The following is a 22,165-nucleotide window of genomic DNA, read 5'->3' as shown; positions in this document are numbered from 1 at the left end:
AAGAAAATAGGAAATGTCAAGAAAGTACTCCCATCCCCCTTTCTTTTCTTTGTGTGATGAGGCCTCTCTGGATACCAGAGAGTGGCTCTTCTGCTTTGTTCTCCGGGCTGTGGAGCACATTGAAGATCTCTTATAGCCTGCAAGCAACAGCAGGCTAGCTCTCTTAACTCCTGCTTTCCTCCCTTCCCTTTGCTCTATGGCGTTTCACACTTTATTCTCTGAACATCATTGTCAGGGGTGGAGTATTTGAGTGCATGTGTGCCAAAGTAGAGTAAGTGGGCCCCTATCCTAAAATATTATTCTCATGATCTTTCATTATACCATTCTGTTTTCACTTTGGATTTTTGAAAGATTTTATCTTAGAAGACCCCCTTTTAAAATGCAGTTCACCCTGGGAAAAGTCACACCTTAGTTCTTAGCAAACATCTTGATTATCACTTAGCACCTGAGTCAAATTTAGTACACTTGTAGCTGAGAAGCAAGATGTTGTTAAGTGCCTTGGAGTTGTTTTCCACTCATAGCATCTCTGTATAGGGTTTCCAAGAAGCCTCTTGTAGGTTTGAACGACCAATCTTGGACTTAGTATTCCAGTGCGTCTCCTACATGCCACACCAAGACTCCAGGCCAAAAGTAAACTGGCAATATTAGCAGCTAAAATATACCAAGAGTCATAGTACTGAGTGGCAAGAATTTTTCTAAATGCTTACAAGTGTAAAGTAACCCTATGATCTTGATGATTGTATTATTGGTATATGATGGTACTTCAAAGAGTGGAATTATTCCATGAACTTTTTGAAGCCCCCTCATATACATTTATGTTTCTCAGATAAGAAAACGGAAGTAACTGCAGCATAAATAACTGGTCTCTGGTCACATGGTAAATGCAGTCAGGTTTTAAGTTCAGGCATTTGGGTGTGCTCTTTAACGATTTACTGTAACACCTTACAAAACCACACAGAGAGGCATCTGATCAGCCTTCACTCTTTTCACAATATTGTATGAAATAGAATCATGCTGTTCAGTAATAGATGTTCTTGTTAAAGTTTGAAGGCCCCTACCATCAATGAAACATTATTTTTAGTAAGAACTGCAATGAAATCGATAAATTCTTTCTAACCAAGGTAATGAATTTATAAAACAGAGAAGGGACTAAAGAGGTAGTGTATAATTTTGCACATATGTAACACTGAAAGTGTAGATTAATTTTTAAAGATACAATAATTTCTGTATTTTCACCAAGCTTTCTTTATTTTCTTCTCCTTTTTTTGTTGAGCCTCATTTTTTTAAAATGTTGTATGTAAGGTTATCAACTCATTGTTGTTAAGTGCCTTCGAGTGAATTCTGACTCATAGCAACTTTGGATAGGGTTTCCAAGGAGCTGCTGGTGAGTTTGAACATCCAACCTGTGGTTATCCATCCAGTGCTTATCCTACAGCGCCACACCAAAGCTTTAGAATGATGTGATTTTTCTTGAGTGTAAGTAAATGGCATTTTTCTCATCAATAATCTCTGCAAGGAAGTTGAAATTAATGGCTTGTGTCTGATTTTCCAGAAACATGTTTAAATTTTCTATTTATGGTCCATTTTGAATAAAAGTAGAAGAGAGCTCTAGACTTTTCCCATAACCTTGAAATGGAATGCATTCTTTCAACAAACGCTTGTTAAGCACAAATTCTACCTCAGTTCCTTTCTTTCTCTCAAGACTGCTACAGCTTTAATTTCTTTACAGTCTTTGGGCTAGTAGAATCTTTCATCCATCCCTTCAGCAGATCTATTTGCTATTCATATCCTCATCCTATAAATCTCATCGTGTCATTCTCTACAGAATTTTTCAGTGCCTTTTCTTTGTCTATATGACCTAGAGAGAAGCCAACTTAGATGACTGGGTAGGGAATTCTGTCTTAGCAGTCATAGAGTGGGTCTAGATGTGGGTGAGGGGTAATAGAGGTGGATAAGGAATAGTGTAGGCTCCACTTCCCCTTGACCCTTGGAAGTCTTTATTAATAAAGGAGGGTCAGAGCAGTGGCCTCCTAAAGTGCCAGGCCAAGGTCTAACAGTGAACTGCTGCTCCTGTGTTGGGAGGAAACTTTTGGTGGCGATAAGGAGAGGGGAAAACCACTTCGGAGGCTTTTCATAGTAATCCAGGTGAGAATTGACAGTGAATTGGACTAAGGTGATAGCAGTAGAGGTAATAAAAAGTAATTGGATTCTAGATATACTTTGAAGGTAGAATCAACAGATTCTCTTGGAGGATTAGTGTAGAGAGAGTGAGAGAAAGAAGAGTCAAAGATGACTCCAAGGTTTTTGGCTTGAATACCTGGAAGGATATAGATTAAGGCAGTATATTAATCACTGATGTCTCAATTTTTGCCATTAGCAAACTACTGTTGTTCTAGCAGTTTTAATTAAACACTTAAAAGGGGGACTTCAGAAAGTTTTAGGGAAATTTCTATTATCTTTTCATTCCATTTTTGCATGAACATTTTGAAGCCCCCTCATATTTGGGCAGGTTTTAGATTTCAGGGAATTTTGAGGCAAGAGAAGTGAATTTAAACCATGCACTTGAAATGTGTACACATGTTGAGGGTTGGGACTGGTCATTCTTTAGCCCATATTTAGGATACCCAGTAATGGAGTCCTGGTGTAGTGCTGTAGGATAAGCCCTGGATCACAAGGTTGGTTCAAACTCACAAGCAGCTCCTCAGAAACCCTATACATGGTTGCTTCCTCAGAAACCCTATACATGGTTGCTATGAGTCGCTTCAGACTCAAAGGCACTTAGCAACAACAATATCTAATAAAAGTTAAAGGAATAAGAGACTCTTGAGAGCTGGGATATTTTACAAAGAGAACAGTGAAGAACCAAAAATAAATTTACTTTTGCAGTTTTCTTAGAGTCCTGAAGGTGATCTGAAGGTTGTCCCTGCAGGTTCCATTGAAAATCATATTATCTTTCTGCCCTAAAAATGTAAAAGCATTATTTATGCTATATACAATGTTCTTGTTCTCCAACTAGATATACCCCCCACAACCTGAAAATTTGTGTTGGGTTTTTGTTAAATCATTGAGGTTAATGTTTATGGTCACTAATTGTAACTAGATTTCTATTCACTATTTTTATGTACTTGAAACAGAATTGTTCCTGACTTAACGGATAAAGGAGCAAGTTCAGGATCAAAATAAGCTAGATTTTTTTTTTTTTTTTTAAGATTAAGTTTACAATTTCAGGTAATATTGAGGAGTCCTGGTGTGGTGCTGTAGGATAAGCACTGGACTGCTAACCGTAGGTCAGTAGTTCAAACCCACCAGCTGCTCCTTGGAAACCCTATACAGGGTTGCTATGAGTCAGAACTGACTCAACAGTACTTCACAACAACAAAATGTAACAGTTCCTTCCTTATGTTGTCAACTACTTATTCTAGCTACACATCCTTGCACATTCCTAAAAATTTGTACAAATCAGGCACATTCTTTTCTCTTCTGCCCTTTTCTTTTCCTAAGGCAAATAGCCAAGCCTGTCAAGTCAGAGGCATGAATTAACATTAATTTTGAAGTCCTGGTGTGGTACTGTAGGATAAGCACTGGACTGTTTACCCCAAGGTTGGCAGTTCAAACCCACCAGCCGCTCTTCAGATACCCTATATAGGGCCTCTGTGAGTTGGAACCATCTCAACGGCGCTTAACAGCAACATTGATTTACTAAATGGAAAGTCCAGTTTAATGATAATTGTTGTTATATGCCATGGAGTCGGTTCCGACTCATAGTGATCCTGCATAGGGTTTCCGAGGCTGTGAATCTTTATAGGAGCAGAAAGCTTCATCTTTCTCCCGCGGAACAGCTGGTAGTTTCAAACTGCTGACCGTGAGATTAGCAGCCTGATTAAGGTAACATAATTATTCAGATAGAGCTATTATGTTGTTGTTGTTGTTATTACTTGTTGTTGTTGTTGTTAAGTGCCGTCGAGTCCGTTCCGACCCATAGTGACCCTGTACAGGATTTCCGAGGGTGTAAATCTTTACGGGAGTAGAAAGCCTCATCTTTCTCCCGCGGAGCGGCTGGTAGTTTCGAACCGCTGACCTTAAAGTTCGCAGCCCGCTTCGTAATCACTACGCTAAGTGCTCTCAAATCCATTCCGACTCACAGTGACCCTGTATAGGGTTTCTGAGGCGCAGTTGGAGGGTTTGAACTGCCAGCCTTGTGGTTTGCAGTCCAGTGCCGATCCTATAGTTCCACACCAGGATTCCTGTTGTTACAGCTACTATTTTTCATTTGCTGTGTCGGATATGGACTTCTTCATTCTTTATTCTTATAGAGGAAAAAATGGTCTGCCACTAGCCATTCTTCACCACCAGATGGTGTCACAAAATTATAATCAAAGTTTCTAAAGAGGACCCATCAGGGCTACTATCGGCATTGACTTGACGACATTTAACAACAATAACAACTAACTCCAAAGTTGTTGGTTCAAGCCCACCAACCACTCCTTGGAAACCTTATACAGGGTTGCTGTGAGTCGGAATCAACTCTGTATAAGCTGGAAGTCTCAACTCAGGGAAAGGTGGAGATTGCTTATGGTTGTTTGGCAAATAGCTCAAGAGATTGGGATCAGAAGAGCAAGTTGATTACATTATTCTTTGGAAAGTATAAGACAGGTAAACATTGACTTCTTGTTTTCATGTTATTAAAAATTGACACTGTTCTGCTTAGTTTCCAGATGCTTCAAGTGTTGTGAACAGAGATTTGTTTGGATTATGTATTTCTCATCTAGACTAAATAAGTGTTAACAATGGATAAGTGCAAACACATTGGGCAGTTGCAGCTTGCTCAAGACCATTCCATACTTAATCCTCAGAAATGGCATTGTGTGGACTGCAATACAACTGAATCAATTTGGGCTTGCCTTAGCTGTTCCCATGTTGCCTGTGGAAGATACATTGAAGAGCATGCGCTCAAGCACTTTCAAGATAGCAAACATCCTGTTGCATTGGAGGTGAATGAGATGTATGTTTTTTGTTACTTTTGTGATGATTATGTTCTTAATGATAATTCAGCTGGAGACCTGAAATTACTGCGAAGTACATTAAGTGCAATCAAAAGTCAGACTTATCACTGCAGCACTCGTAGTGGAAGAAATTTACGGTCTGTGGGTACAAATGATGATTCGTATTTCTTACATGATGATGCCCAATTGCTGCTTCAAAACGAAGATCAAATGTGTACTGCTCTTTGGCACAGGAGAAAGATGCTAATGAGTAAAACCTTTCGTATTTGGTTTGCACAATCACCCATTGGAAGAAAAAGGCAAGAAGATCAATTTCAGGGAGAAATAGCAGCAAAACAAGAAGTGAAGAAAAGACGGCAAGTACCAGAGCATCAAATTAAAACAGAATTGGAAAGTATGCCTCCACGAAAGAGTTTACGTTTGCAAGGTCTAACTCAGTACACCGCAGTAGAAATCATTCCTGTTCAAGGACTGCCTCGAACACCACCATCACCAGCAAAGGAGAAAGTTGTATCTACCTCAGAATTTGTAAGATTTAGAAATGTAAGTGACTCCTCAGTTACACGAAGGCCAATAGTAACTCCTGGGGTAACAGGACTGAGAAATTTGGGGAATACTTGCTATATGAATTCTGTTCTCCAAGTTTTGAGTCATTTACTTATTTTTCGACAGTGTTTTTTAAAACTTGATCTGAACCAGTGGCTAGCTGTGACTACTAGTGATAAGACAAGAGCTTCTTACAAGCATCCACCAGTCACAGGTACTGTGTTTCAAATAAATGAACGCCAAGAAAAACCTGCAGGCTCTGTTCGCTCCAGACACCCAAGTTTGTCATCAGGATTAAGTGGTGGAGCATCAAAAAGTAGGAATATGGAACTTATTCAGTCAAGGGAACCCAGTTCACAATACATTTCTCTTTGTCACGAATTGCATACATTGTTTCAAGTCATGTGGTCTGGAAGGTGGGCCTTGGTCTCACCATTTGCTATGCTGCACTCAGTGTGGAGACTGATCCCTGCCTTTCGGGGTTATGCCCAACAAGATGCTCAGGAATTTCTTTGTGAACTTTTGGACAAAATTCAACATGAACTAGAGACAACTGGTACCAGGTTCCCAGCTCTTATCCCTACTTCTCAAAAGAAACTTATTAAACAGGTTCTGAATGTTGTGAATAACATATTTCTTGGACAACTTCTTAGTCAGGTATGAAGTTTAAATTTTTTTATTATTTTCATCTTTGGTAATTTACAAAGTGAAGCTTTTAAAACGCATATTTTCTGTACTTCTAGTATGTTAGAGCTAATACTGTTTTTAGGTTAAACAGATTATTTTTATAAATGTGTGTAAAGGACTTAGCTAATAGATTTATAATTGTGTCCTTCCTTCATGAAACATTTTTTTTTGCGGGAGAGGGAAGTTCGTAAAACAGCTTTCTAGATTAGTGGTATTTTTTAAGGTGGGTTGAGAAGAGGCAGGTTTAATCTCCGAGGGAACAGATTTGAAGATACACTTGGAATAGATATAGTACACATTTCAGTCATTTCAAGGACCAGGAAGTAGCCCTGGAAAACTTCCTGTAAAGCCAAAGGGGGAAAGGTCTGAAAGCTTTATTAAGTATTATAGCTTTTTGTGTTACTGCAATTTTATTTTTCCACAGATTTTTGTATTATTTTTTATTTTCACTCTATGCAAAAGTTTGAAATGCACTATTATAAATAAAAGTAGAACTTGTAGAAGACATATATACCACAGAAAATCTATACAGAAGGAAAGAAAAATTATCCCTTAGTCCCATAACCCCATAATCCATAGAAAAACCCATTACTATTTTGGTATATACAACTCTCCACACAATTAGGGAGAAAATACAGGTATGTGTCCCTTAACGTCCATTCAGACAATTTCCAATCACATATACATTTGTGGTACCGTAAAGTTTTTGTTTGTTTTAAAGGGAAAGTATCTTTCCCTGGTGTGGCACTATAGGATAAGCACTGGAGTGGTAACGACAGAGTCGGTAGTTCGAACCCCTGTGAGTCAGAATCGACAGCACAAAGCAGCAACAATAGTTTTAAAGATCCCAAACCCAGTCTGTTGCAGCACTGTACCACAGGTGGGATACAGGAAGGTGAGGCAGAGGACATAGCTGTTGGGTACAGGATTTGGGGCTTTGTTCAGCAGGGAAGTGATGGCAGCAGTGGGAAGGGGTCCTCTATGGGGCCCAGGCTGCTCCTGCTGCTCAGATGGACAGTACAGCAGGCAGAGCTAGGCACTCTGCTCTCTGACCCCAACACCCACCACCGCTGTAGCCCCAGTAGCAGCCACCCCAGCAGCAGAGGTAATGAGAACTTACTGGAGTGGGCTCCCATGAGGTTTTCATATGCTGGTCTCACAACATCCAAATCACAGTGTCCTAGTTCATAGGATGTAATCGTGGACCCACCTGCTTCACTTCGGAAACTCTATACAGGGTTGATATGAGTTGGAATTGACTCAACAATACCTGTTCAGCTTTTGTGTCTATGTATCCATTTATAGATGATTGTTATTACTGTTATTACAGATTTGTGTGTGTAACAGTATTTATTGACCTCTGTTGCTTTTAACTCTTGTACTTCTCTCAGTGCCTTTCTTTGCCTGATTACTATTTTTTTTTAATGTTTTATTGTGAATTATATGATAGTTTACATGGGAGAACTTTAGTTTTACATTCATTCCATCGTATATCATCTCATTGCCATGGTTCCAATCCCCTGCATGCATCATCAACCACCCAAAGGGTATATCCCAGAAACCCACCTCCTACTCTTCCCCCACCTCCCCCCAGTTTTCGGCCCACAATCCTTTTCCCTCTCTGGGTCCAAAGTACCCAGTCACTTTATCACACCACGTCATCATCTCTATCTCTTATCTCAGGCATCTCTGTTTCTCTGGGTAGGGTCCCACTCTTGGCGCTTCTCCGTTGATGGTCCCAGAGGCCTCCGCTCCTATCTGAGAGAATTAATCACTCCCTTCCTTGTTACAAAACTTCTGCCTTTGCATTTCCAACCCTCATAGTCCATCCTGATAAGCATTATTCACTACAGTATCACGAGTTACCCATCTGTATCTCTTTTCATCAACCGCCCAGACAGATTAAATAGTACCTACTGGAGATTCTGCCTTCCGCCATGCTCCCTAGCACTAGGTTCCCTCTTGAAAGCTTGTAAGCCAGTCACTTCTTGCCTTTGTAGTCCTCCCCTCCCCATTTGAGTATCCAATGTCCAAGCTGCCCTTCTCCGTCCACTCTGTGTGTGGGGGTGTGTGTGAATGTTTGTTGCTGTGAGGACTGTATCAGCTCACTCTCCCCACCCCCACCCCCCCTTCTTTCCTCTCCTGGTTGAGCTCTGATCATCCAGTCATCTGGTCCAGGTCACATGGGTATCACCTGTGGGCACTCCTGTGCATATGTCCTCTCTTCCCGTTAGCCGGTAGTTCCACTCTCCTCTCGAGTTCTCCATGGCCACGCCACTGACTCTGGGCCCAAGAGTCCCCGGGCCTCTTCACACTGCTTGCCAACCAGGTCCCCAACTGGGTCCACCGAAGCCCACTGAACATTGTAGGGCTTAGCTTGGCCTGATTACTTTTTGCTGACCTCTGTTTATTGTATATTACCTTTCCCTTACCCAAGTTAATATGTGTCTACCCTCTAGTTAGTGATTTACTCTCCCTTCCTCTCTCACTCTGATAACCATCAAAGATTGTTTCTTTTTCTATGAAAACCATCTCTTGACTTTTTATAGTGTGGACTCATGTAATATTTGTCCTTTTGTAACTGATTAATTTCACTCAGAATAATTTCATCCAGGTTCACCCATGTTATGAGGTATTTTACAGATTCATTGTTGTCTTTTCATAAACATTACATAAATATTACTTAGTAACATACTAATATTTGTATTTGCAGGTTACATGTCTTGCATGTGACAATAAATCAAATACCATAGAACCTTTCTGGGACCTGTCATTGGAATTTCCAGAGAGATATCAATGCAGTGGAAAAGATACTACTTCTCAGCCATGTCTGGTTACTGAAATGTTGGCCAAATTCACAGAAACTGAAGCTCTAGAAGGAAAAATCTACATATGTGACCAGTGTAACTGTGAGTAGAGACAGTATGTTCTTCATGCCTTTCTAAGATTTGCAAAGACAAACATATGAGAGGAAGCTGGGAGAAATTCCTTAAGTAGCATTTTTTAAATATCTTAAAAAAGGGTTTTAGTTCATCAAAAGAAGTTGGCCTAGACACTACTAGTTTATAATTGGCGTTTATGGATAACGTATTTATTGATGACATTTAATTATCTTTGTTTCTATAATCAATTGTGGAGACAAGGGAATAAAGTAGCAAAAGGAAAATGTCCTACAGCACTGAATGAAATGTTTGCTTTAAGAATGTTTTCTACATATCAAACAGAACATTATATATAAATATAAATAATGTACATATGTATGAGTGTATACATGCACACATGCATCTGCATATACATCTCTGATGGTACATTGATTAAGCACTCAACTACTAACTGAAACATTTGTGGTTTGAACCCACCCCGTGGCTATGCAGGAGAAAAGACCTGGTCATCTGCTCCTGTAAAGATTCTAAAGCAAACCTACAAAACCCATTGCTGTCAAGTCAGTTCTGAGTCATAGCTACCATATAGGACAGAGTAGGAAACCCCATAAGGTTCCCGAGGCCATCATCATTACAGAAGCAGACTGACACCGTTTTTTGACTGATGTGTTTGACCTTTTGTCTAGCAGCTAAATCACTGCACACCAGGGCGCCTCTCCTATAAAGACTGCAGCTTAGAAAGCCTGATGGGGCTGCTTTCTGTCTCATTGAGTGCTATCATTAAAAAGTCAGCAGCACCTATCAACACCATACATGTATCATAGAAAATGTGTATGACTGGACTACTGCAGTAGAAATGGCTTCATAGAAACAAGGATCTATTCTCTTTTTTAATAAAAAACAAAACAAAACTGCTATCTCTTCTGTGTTAGTCATTGTTCTAGTTTCAATGGATAGAGGTAGGACAATGCCCCTGCTTTCAAAGTACTCAACATTCTTTGTGGTGGACACACAGATGGACAATTAGAATTCACTATGCTAAGTCTTCTGATAGAGATGAGCACAGGAAACAAACTTTGGGGATGAAAATAGCTACCTCAATTAAAGAGCAGCATCTTCCTCCAGGGAAATAGGTGTATAAAACAGTATCAGCTCTGTTGTGTCTTTATTCGGTGCTTTTATGTCCCCCATCAATGTGCATGTGGTATATTAGGCTTTTGTTGTTGTTGTTATGTGCCATCAAGTCTGTTCTGACTTAGTGACCCCTGTGTAGGTTTCTGAGAGTGGCTGGTGGGTTTGAACTGCACTTTGTGGTTACCAGTCCAGTGCTTATCCTATAGGGCTCAGTTTACTGTTTATAATATAAACACTTTCAGGTTTTCTTCCTAATTTCTGTGTCTCAAAAAAATGTTAATAGAGTTTTAAAAAAAAAAAAAAACCCACAAAACTTAAAGTAGTACAGACACATTGGGTGTACCAGCATTGAAAAAAAATGTCACATCACCTGATACTTTTCTAAAACATCTTAGTTTTTTTTCTCTGAGTGCTTTCAAGTAGGAACTTGATTTTAAATAGCCTTAAAATTATAAGGTGTTAGTGATAAATCAAAAATATGAGTCGTTTGTTATTGTGAAGCACTATCTTTCAGACAAAAATATGTATGTCTTAGATGCTTCCATTCCCAAATTTGGAAATAGAAAGATGTTATGAATGCATAAGCTTCTTCTTTTTTATAAGAAGCTTATAACACTTCTACTGGGCCCACCAAATACAGACCTAAGGGAGTTGTTTTAATAAAGAAAGGTGAAAGTTTAAGATTCTGTCAAGGAGTTAACATCCCCCAGTCTAGTGTACTGGAACCATGTATTTCAGGCGGCCATCCAGAAGTGGGTGTAGGACATTTAGCAACAGCTGGATACTTGCACCTCAGGGATATCCACCTGGAGAGGAGGGAGAAGTTTCTAAGAGGAGAGCCTCATTGTGGACTGATTCTACCTCACACATAAGAAGCAGCTTCTGCTGTGAGGGGAGTCACAGCAGGTGCAGTAACTTCAGGGTTACAAATGTTCATTTTATGCACAACTTATATTTTGCCCCTTGTTGTTGTTGTTGCTAAGTGCCGTCGAGTCAGGATCCAACTCATAGCTACCCTGCACAGAGTCCCTGTACAGGGTTTCTGAGGAGCAGCTGGTGAGTTGGAACTGCCGGCCTTTATGACCCAAATTGACTTTGCAGTTTACCACATTAACTGGCAGCACCACACCAGATTGGCCCTTTAATGTTATGTAAATTTGTTCTTCTGTGAAATGATTGAACCAGCCCCTACTCACAACATATTCTTCATCATAGTCACCTTCACTTATTGCATGTGCAGCTGTACAAGTGAAAAGGTTTTCAGCCTTTTCTTACACTAAAATATGGCTAAGTAAGAACCACGTGCACCTTGGTCCTGCCTTACCTACGAATTCAACTTAAAGACGTACTTAGATGTTGTTACATTGTGGGAATTCCAATAAGTGCCATGAAACAAAATGTGTGTAGATTGTTGAATGGAAAAACCAATCTGCTCTGTAAACTTTCACCCAGATCACAATTAAAAAGGTTTTGTGTGTTTTTTAAACAAAACAAAAAGGCACACTTAGGAACAGATTTCATGTGTAACCTGGGGACTCCATGTATACAAGTTTGAAGGAAGATCTGGGCATTAAGAACAGCTTTGGCAGTCAATGATCCAGCCGTAGCTGTAGAACCCGATTTATAGGTGGATATCCAGAGAAACCGTGGAGATAAAACAGGAAGAATGCCAGAGTACCACTTGCCTAAGAGCTGATGCTGAAAGAGCAAAAAGTGAGCCATTTGAGTGAGGGAGGTCTCAGATAAAGTTGGCAAAGGTTTGTTCTCTTGAGCCACTGGCTGGGGAGTAAGGACCAATACCCCTTCAGATCCTGATTATCTTCAGTAAATGAGCTATTTTTAACAAAGAGGTTTAAGAGAATACTTAAAATATATTAATTATAAAATAGCCTTTTCCTATTAACTGGCACAACCAAATCCAATTTTTAATATTATAGTAATATTATACTTCATCTTGTTGCTTCATTGACAGTATTACTATTATATTGTGCGCCTTCCTCAATTAAAGCATAAGTTTCTCAATGGTAAAATCTATCACATATGTATCTTTATTTCTAGTACAGTGCAATGCCTATTACAAAATTGTTGTTAAAGTGCTGTCGAGTCAGTTCCAACCCATAGTGACCCTGTATAGGGTTTCTGAAGAATGGCTGGTGAGCTTGAACCGCCAATCTTGCGGTTGAAACCAACTTTGCCGTCTTGCGCATTAACCCACAGCACCACACCAGGATTCCTATTAAAAAATAGATGTTATGAATTAATTTAAAAGTTTGCCCAGCTTTTCCTTGTATCCTCAGATTAAATTTAATTCTCACTCTTTGATATTACAGCAAAGCGTAGAAAGTTTTCCTCAAAACCAGTTGTACTCACAGAGGCCCAGAAACAGCTTATGATATGCCACCTACCTCAAATTCTCAGACTACACCTCAAACGATTCAGGTTAGTAGTATTAACAGTTGCCTGCCAATAAAGTCACTTCTAATGCAATCATTCCCTGTATTTATAGTTCTTCAAAATTTAGGAGTTGATGTATATAAAGTAAATTCTGGATTTTTTTTTTTTTTTGACCAACAGATACTATATTCAATAGCAAACCTTCTAATCGACTTCCTTTGTAGGATAATACCATGCTTATTGGAAGACCTCTATTTTTTTTTTTTTTTTAACCTCTGTATAATATTTTTAATCTTTGTAAATTTACTAGTCAGCTTATTTTAGGTGTAATTTTTTTTAACTTCATTTATAACTTTGAGTATTTAAGTTAATTGCACTGCACTTAGAAAATATTTACTCAAAGGTATTCAATTTAAAATAGTTTTTTAAAAAAAACAGACTCTACTAGCCTTCTGGAATATATTTAATCAGATGAATTACTTGGAAAATCTGTTGGTTAATCAAAGTGTATGGTTTCATACCATATGTTAGCCATGTTTACACCTGAGGGGATTAGTGTATAAGATGTTGACCTTTATAAAACCCACTGAGAAAGTTACTTAGTGTAGTAACATTTGAAAACTGTTGAAACTATATTTCTCTTACAACCACCAGTTGTGGCTAGGTGGGTTTTTTTTGTTGTTGTTGATTTGGTTTGTTTTTTTTACAAATACAGTAGGTATCGTTTACATATGAGGATGTCAAAAAGTATTGCTACAAATGTAATAGAAACCTCTATTAAACAAAAAGTCAAAATATCAAACTGTTGTTTGTTGACATAGATATATATATACTATCTAGGTCTATACACTTTTTTTTTTTTTAATTGTGACTTGACTTAAGGTTAAAAGATAAGATTATCAGTTTTACATTTAACAAATTAGATGCCTTGTTTCATCTTGATGTTTACAATACTTTCCCTGCAAAAACAGTTATCCTACTGCCTCCCTGTGGCTTCCCTTTTATATCATATATTTCACAAATGAATAAAACAAAAATATTTGATGTATACATAAAAAACAAAGAATATATTCACTTAAATGTGCTAAGAGCAAGGCAGCCTCCGCCTGTAGGCATACAACTTAACTCAGTCCATGGGCCTAGGGCCCACAGCTGCTCTATCTTTCCTCATGATTGCCTGGACCACCGTCTCCACTGTTGTTAACTCTTCTAGGTAGGATCTCACGCTCCACTCATGCTCTTCCTTTTTAATGATCCTGGGATTATCTGTTCCTGAAATGAAAGATTAACTACTCCCCCATGTCTTTGCACACTTCATTAAAATATTTGATTTTGCCTTCTCATGCTGTCCTTTTTAATTATCCATTCAGCTCTTTTACCTCCTCATTTCTTCCATTTGCTTTTAGCATCTCTATGCTAGAGAGTAAGTTTCAGAGTCTCTTCTGACATCAGTTTTTGTCTTTTCCTTGTTTCTTGTCTTCTTGATGACCTTTTGCTTTATTCCTGTATGATGTCCTTGATGTCATCCCACAACACTTCTGGTCTTTGGTCATTTGTGTTTAATGCATCAAATCTGTTCTCTAGAAAATGTCTTAATTCAGGTGGGATATGTTCAAGGTCATATTTTAAGCTTTTGTGGACTTGTTTAGATTTTCTTCAGCTTCAGCCTGAACTTGCATATGAGTAATTGATGGTCTGTTCCACAGCCTGTCCCTGGCCTTGTTTTGACTAATGATACAGAGTTTTTCCACTCTCCTTCCACAGATGTAGTCACTTTCATTTTTGTGTATTCCATCTGGTGAGGCTCATGTGTATAGTCATCTATTACGTTGTTTAAAAAAATGAAGAAGTCACTGGTCTTGCAAAATTCTATCATGTGACCTCCACCATAATTTCTATCACCAAGGCCATATTCTCAGACTACTGATCCTTCCTCTTTGCTTCCAACCTTTGCATTCCAATCACCAGTAATGATCAATACATCGTGATTGCATGTTTGATCAATTTCAGACTAAAAGTTTTATAATTCTTCAATTTCATCATCATTGGCTTTAGTGGTTGGTGTGTAAATTTGAATAATAGTTGTATTAACTGGTCTTCCTTGTAGGCATATGGATATTATCTTTTCACAAACAGCATTGTAATTCAAGATAGATCTTGAAATAATCTTTTTGTTAATGAATGTGATGCCGTTCCTCTTTGATTCATCATTCCCAGCATAGGAAAACATGTAACTGTCAGCTTCAAGATGGCTAATACCAGTCCATTTCATCTCACTAATGCCTAGGATATCGAAGTTTTCATTTTTTATTTAATTTTTGACAAACTGATGAGTGGTGGTGATATTATAGTTATTAGGAATAATTTTAATCTCAAATACTAGAGAAACAATCCAAATTTTTGTATTCATCTGTGTGTGGTCTTGTTGTGGTTACATAGATAAATGTTAAGAAAGCTACTGATAGGATGTTTATTTTTATATTTTCAGTGGCATTTTTGTGTTGTTTGACCTCCAACAAGAGGATGGAGGGAAGAGGAGGATTACCATAGGTTGGCTTCTTTGGTGGTATCATCTTGTGCTTTACAGCTTTAATGGAAATGGCAGATTTTTTCTGTTGACATTTCCTTAATCTTTCTCATGTATGTATTCAAATGTGTTTATATTTTTACATAATTTTAACAATCAATTTTTAAAGTATAAAATGAAGCAAGATAAGCTGTATACAACACTCAGGATAGTGACGACCTCTGAGCAAGGGAGGATGGAATTAGGGAGAATCACACAGGAGCCTTTGAGGACTACACAGAACATTTCTAATCCCATAAGAGTCCCATCATCTCTTCAAAGGGAATCAATATTGGGAGTTTCGGGTTATCTTGTTCTTGCTCTTTTTCTTGTATTTCTGTCCTTCAGCATAAAAAATTGGGTATCCAATCTGTCAGTCACTAGGACAATATTTTCTACTTGTTGTTGTTGTTGTTAAGTGCCGTTGAGTCGGTACCGACCCATAGCGACCCTGTACAGGGTTTCCGAGGGTGTAAATCCTTACGGGAGTAGAAAGCCTCATCTTTCTCCCGCGGAGCAGCTGGTAGTTTCGAACCACTGACCTTAAGGTTTTCTACTTAGATGCCTACAAATGTTTCATTTAACATAATTTAAAATATAATGTTAAAGACATGTAAAATGAAATTGTTGTATCTTCTGGTAAGTGACTGTTATTATATGGAAAGTTATAGGTACACTGCAGGTTTTTAATGCATTTAACATGGGGAAGAGCATTTGGAATGACTTCTAGTTTGTTGTTGTTGTTGTTAAGTGCCGTTGAGTCGGTTCTGACCCATAGCGACCCTGTACAGGGTTTCCGAGGGTGTAAATCTTTACAGGAGTAGAAAGCCTCATCTTTCTCCCGCAGAGCGGCTGGTAGTTTCAAACCACTGACCTTAAGGTTCGCAGCCCGATTCGTAACCACTACACTACCAGAGCTCCTTTTTTTTTTTTTTTAGCAGATTCTATTTGTAATACTCACCATTTTCCTATTTTTTTCCTTCATAAATCTAGTTCATATTCTTCTTTTACCTGCTCTTGCTAATCTGAACTTCATGTTTTCATAATTTTTATACTATTTCACATTTTTATCTATTTTTGTATCTTGTCTCTGAACACCACCACTTCCATGCTAGATTATAAATCTTTTGAAATAACTACCATATACTATTTATCTCAACAGTTCATAACATATGATAAACATAATTACCTGCCATGCTTCAATGCATTAATGGGAAATATGACCTAGCATATTGAGGAAAATAATAGTACATCATTTTGGTTCTGTAAGTAGTGGGCATTGTGCTGACTTTATATACAGAGAAGAATCCCAGTTGCTGTTTTTACCTAGTATGAACTGTTCTGACATGTTTTGAGGAAAAATAGGTGTCCTGTTTCTCTCCTCCATATCTGACCAATGAAGGTCTAGATTATACCTCTCAAGAACAAATTCTACCTTCCAGGGTCATAAGACAATAAGACATTTAAAACTTTTGGATTCTTTGTCTATTGTTGTTGTTACGTGCCGTGGAGTCGGTTCCAACTCATAGCGACCCTGTACTGGGTTTCCAAGGCTGTAAATCTTTACTGGAGCAGACTGCCTCCTCTTTCTCCCGTGGAACTGCTGGTAGTTTCGAACTGCTGATCTTGCCGCTTGCAGCCCGATTCGTAACCACTATGCTACCAGAGCTCCTTCTTTGTCTATTAGAAAGGGGGAAATGCCCAGAGTACCATAGTTTCCTAAAAGTTCAATTCTTCACTCCTGTCATCATCTTAACTACAGAAGCCTAGTATATTTCCTTGTAAATTTCATTGGTCCTGTTCATGTATAAGCCTAAATTCCTCCACTGGAGCCAACTTCAGTATTGAAAGGATTTTATATTTACATTATTTTTTTCTGCTGAGAAGTCAGAGCTTAGTCTTACTGGGTTTTGTTTGTAGGTAACATTTTGTTTTTCCCTAGCAACTTTCAGGATTCTCTCCTTATCTTTGATTTTGGAGTTTGATTATGATATGTCTTGGTGATTTTCTTTTGTTGTCTATCCTGCCTAGGGTTTGTTCCGCTTCTTGAATGCTTATCTTTTTGTCTTTTATGATGGCTAGGGAAATTTTCTTCCAGCAGCTCTTAGACTATCTTTTCTATGTTGTTGTTGTTTTTTGTCCCTTCTTGTTTTTGAATTGTAATCTCCCGTAGGTTATTCCTCTTCATGTTCTCCCTCATGAATCTTAGACTTTCTTCTGATTTTTCATTCTTTTTTCTGATTGTTGTTCTGTCTTAGCAGTATTGAGAGATTTATCTTCAAGCTTGCTAATTCTGGCTTCCATTGCATCAGTTCTACTCCTTTGCCTTTTTAGTGTGGCGTCCTTTTTTCACATTTTAGTATTGACCATCTGTATGTACCTGTTTGCAGGTTTTGTATTGTCTGCAGTACTATATCTGTTTTGTTTGATTGTTCCTTTAGCGCTTTTCTGAATTCTTCCCTTTTTTCCTCGACCTTTTTGTAGAACATTTGGATGTACCTCAATATCATTCTCCTGAATTCTTTTTCAGGTAGTTCCAGTGCTTCATTAAAAGCATTTTCTAACTCTTCTTGGTCGTTTGTTTGAGCTAATCTGTCTTGCTTCTGCACATGAGCAGATTTTTTTTGCTTTTTAGGCATTGTGATGTTGCTGTATTCATATTAATTTGATGAATGTACGTTGGTATATTCTTAAGTGCTCACCAAAATTGCCTCCAGGTGAGTGTGATTAGGAGTGCACGTTTGTTTGTACAGTTCAATTCATAATGATTGATGTTTAGCAGATGTTGGTTGTAGATGCTGCTCTGGTATATAGCATCTGGTATTGGCTCTTGCCCAAATGGTGGGGCTCTAGAGTGTAGCTATGGCTTGGCTCTATGGCCATCGTTTCTGTCTTCTGTGGTGTGATGCAAAAAGAAGGAAAATAAAGGAACAAAAAAAATCACACACTGTGGTTAGGTGGGGGATAGGAACTAAAAGTTGGTGGTTTTCTCTCTGCTAATAGGTGGTGTGCTCTATCACCTGCTGGCTTCTTGCTTTCACAGCCCCTGAGAAAGTTCATACTGGCCATGTTTTGTCCAGAGGGTGGGCCTACATGGATCACTCTCCTCCTTTCCTTCCCCTCCTACCCCAGGCATGCATTCAACCCCCTCTCCTAGTCAGAGCCAGTCTAGAGCTGGCCAGGTTGACTTTACAGATTTGGATCTGAGCTTGCCTTAGTGCAGTTATTGTATATAGCTCCTCCCTTGGCTTATAACCTCCAAGTGGCTGTGATTGCCTGGAAAGCAGGAGAATCCCTGGGGTTGTATGCTGGTCAGAAAAAAGGAAGAGGTACAGGTAGGTTTTTGCCACATAAATATGCTTTCTCATTTCTAAAGGTATTCATGAACATTCAAGATGGCTGTCACTGGGTTCCTCAGCTGCCACTGCTCATCAGTCATCTCATTTCTTGCTGTGTTTATTCAACTCTGTCTCCCAGTAAGCAGTCAATCCACTTTTCTATCTGTTCCTCTAGAGAAGAGTTCCGGGACCATCCTCTGTATCTGCCTTGCCCATTTTCCTGTATCCCTGCTATAGAGAGCCTGCACAGCCTTTGTGCCTAGTCCACCATCTTTCTCTGCCCCCATATTTACATTATTATTGTTTTCAAACATTGTTTTATTTAGAAGGCTAGTCACAATGTAGAGAATCCAAAAGATCAATCTCTCTTTAACATAGATATTAAATTGTATGACTGAACTTTTTGTGTGTGTGTTAAATCCCCCCCCTTTTTTTTATGATTTATTGTGAATTATATGATCGTTTACATGAGAGAACGTTAGTTTTACATTCATTCTATCATATATCGTTTCATTGCCGTGGTTACAATTCCCTTCATGCATCTTTAACCAACCAAAGGGTATACCCTGCAAGCCTGTATACTACCCAATCCCCAAGTCTTCAGCACATAGTCACTCTCCCTCTCTGGATCTAAAGTCCCTAGCTGTGCCATCGCTCCGCATCATTGTCTCTACCTCCATCTCAAGCATCACTGCTTCTCTGGGTAGGGTCCCACTCTCGGCTCTTCTCCATTGATGGTCCTAGGGACCTCTGCTCCTAGACTGGAAAGTTAATCACTCCCTTCCTTGCTATAAAACATCTACCTTTACATTTCTAACCCTCACAATCAGTCCTGATAACAATTATTCACTATTGTATCACAAGAGACCCATCTGCATTTTTTACATTATTTTTTATATATGATATTTTATGTTGTAGTCTTTAGGGTCTTTGACTAATAGATGGCAGTGTAGACCTTCAGTACATGAGTAGTTTTCCAAGATTTTGTTGATCATTTTAACCTGGTTTGTTCACAGGTGGTCAGGACGTAATAACAGAGAGAAGATTGGTGTTCATGTTGGCTTTGAGGAAATCTTAAACATGGAGCCCTATTGCTGCAGGGAGTCCCTGAAATCCCTCCGACCAGAATGCTTTATCTATGACTTATCTGCTGTAGTAATGCACCATGGCAAAGGATTTGGCTCTGGACACTACACAGCCTACTGCTATAATTCTGAAGGAGGTATACATGGAAAATGTACCATCATGCTTTAGATTTCAAAGCTGGTATTTAGAAATTTTTTAAATGGTCACTAAATTATCTTAAGCAAAGCACCTACTACTTTCAAATTCTTTCTAGAATCTCTCCTCCTGTTGTCCAACTCATGGCAACCCTGTATAGGGTTTCCGAGGAGCAGCTGGTAAGCTTAAATGGTCGACCTTGCAAGTCCAACACATTAATCCGCAGCACACCATACCAGGACTCACCCTGTAGTGTTGTTCATTTAAAAAAAAAAAAAATATGTAGAAATTGTGGGTTTGTAGTAGTTTTGGGTAACAACTATCAGTACAGTAAGGCAAATTAAAACTCAGAGAGTGGTATCTTTTTTTAATGGCAAACTTTTAAGACCTATATCTGTGCTAATTTATTTCCATTAATTCGGTTATATTTGTTATTGGTGGTGGTTATGTGCTGTGGAGTCAGTTCATTTGTTATTAGGGCTCCTAATGAAATATGAGGATTTATAGATATTTAAAACAAACTTTCAGTTCAAGGTTTAACCTATAAAATTCATTGACCCTTCTAGGATAATCATCACAGGTAGCAGTGATTGGATTATGGTTTTACTTTTATTTCCCCTTCACAATCTATTGAAACAGTTTTTCCCACTCTCCCCCACCCCTCCCCACACATACAAGATACACAAAAAACAAAAGTATGAAAGTATGGACAAAAAATATGATTAATCATAAACTATCTGCTATGTCCTCCTGGGGCGGGGTGGGGGGCATTGGTTCCTGTCTTCTGTGTGTTGTATTCTGTGTAGATGTGTTCTGCATGTGTGTGTGTGCTGTATTTTGTGTTTTGAGTGTCTTGTATCTGTGTGTGTCTTGGTCTGGCACTGTGGGTTAATCCACTGGACTGAAGGATCAGTTTGAACCACAAGGTTGTTAGTAGTTCAAGCTCACCAGCTACTTTTCAGAAACCCTATACAGGGTTGCTATGAGTCAGAACTGACTGGATGGCACTTAACCTACTTATATGAATAATGGCAAAAGCATAGACTGATAGAATTACACTGGGAATTAAAGCCAGAGCATCAGTCTAATCAGAATCTGTAACTTCAAAATACTACTACTAGGACAATTTCAGAGTAATAAATCTCCCTGGTAGCATAGTGAGTTGTGAGTGGGCTGCTAACTGTAAAATCAGCAATTCAAATCTACCAACTGCTCTATGTTGTTGTCATGTGCCATGGAATCAGTTCCAACTCATAGCGACCCTACACAGGGTTTACAAGGCTGTAAATCTTTACGGAAGCAGACCGCCTCATCTTTCTCCCACGGAGCAGCTGGTGGTTTCGAACTGCTGACCTTGCGGCTCACAGCCCGATTCATAACCATTATGCTAGAAATAAAAGGTTCTCTCTCCCATAAAGACTTATACAGCCTTGGAAACTCTGTATAGGGTTGTTGACTCCCCAGCACACAACCAACCACCAGTATACTGCCAAGCTTGCTTTCTATTGAAAGAAAAGCAAATGAAAAAATTTTCCCCTCAAAAACTTACCACTGAAACAAACACCTTTTTAAAAATACACTTTTTATTATATACTAGAGCTCTGGTAGTATGAATCAGGCTGTGAATTGTAAGGTCAGCGTTCCAAACTACCAGCTGTTCCGCGGGAGAAAGATGTCGCTTTCTGCTCCCATAAAGATTTACAACCTCGGAAACCCTCTTCAGGGCCACTATGGGTCGGAACTGACTCGATGGCACTTAACAAGAAACTTCTAAAGTTCTTTTATAAACATTAAAGCATATTTGTTTCTGTGCTTCATTCTAGGGTTCTGGGTACACTGCAATGATTCCAAGCTAAGCATGTGCACTATGGATGAAGTCTGCAAGGCCCAAGCTTATATCTTGTTTTATACCCAGCGAGTTACTGAGAACGGACATGCTAAACTCTTGTATCCGGAGTTCCTGTCTGGTAGCCAACATCCCAAGGAAGAAGCTGATACCTCTGAAATCTTTAGTTGATCCAAAGACAGTGAGGCTTTTTCATTATGATTTGTATATTTACTTTTTTAAAAAGGGTTTACAATTTTGAGCTTCATTGTTTTTTTTAACCTATGAATCAGTGCACATTATGTTTCTACATTTTATATATCTAGTGACAACATAGCTCTATTTTTACACAGAGACATAAGTACATGTTATCAACAGGAGGTAACTAAACTGCAAAGTTCATGGGAGTTTACCTCGAACTGGTATTCTTTTATATTCTTATGTCTTAATTGGTTCAGATCATGAATTTGTGCAATTTTCTACCTTAGTTCAGGTTGCTTTATTTTATATACATTTGTATCTTTATTTTTTAAAACTATTTTATATACAGATTACTTTTACACAGGAAA

The 22,165-nt window shown here is 38.7% G+C and overlaps 1 protein-coding gene across 1 annotated transcript in view; it reads left to right on the top strand.

Moving 5' to 3' along the window:
- USP44 (ubiquitin specific peptidase 44) overlaps positions 1-21,788 on the top strand; it is a 32,324-nt gene extending 10,536 nt beyond the window's left edge. Inside the window, exons 2-6 of the mRNA XM_006871813.1 lie at positions 4,709-6,206; positions 8,950-9,145; positions 12,583-12,691; positions 19,567-19,772; positions 21,595-21,788. Coding sequence (XP_006871875.1) covers positions 4,788-6,206; positions 8,950-9,145; positions 12,583-12,691; positions 19,567-19,772; positions 21,595-21,788 — 2,124 coding nt within the window. The 5' untranslated portion in view covers positions 4,709-4,787. The remainder of the gene's footprint in view (positions 1-4,708; positions 6,207-8,949; positions 9,146-12,582; positions 12,692-19,566; positions 19,773-21,594) is intronic.
- Positions 21,789-22,165: the final 377 nt, after the last annotated feature.

This window comes from Chrysochloris asiatica, unplaced genomic scaffold (genome assembly GCF_000296735.1).
Source record: "Chrysochloris asiatica unplaced genomic scaffold, ChrAsi1.0 scaffold00174, whole genome shotgun sequence".
Classification (NCBI taxonomy): domain Eukaryota; kingdom Metazoa; phylum Chordata; class Mammalia; order Afrosoricida; family Chrysochloridae; genus Chrysochloris; species Chrysochloris asiatica.
Note: the sequence above shows the minus strand (reverse complement) of the source record. Positions and strands in the feature narration are given on the sequence as shown.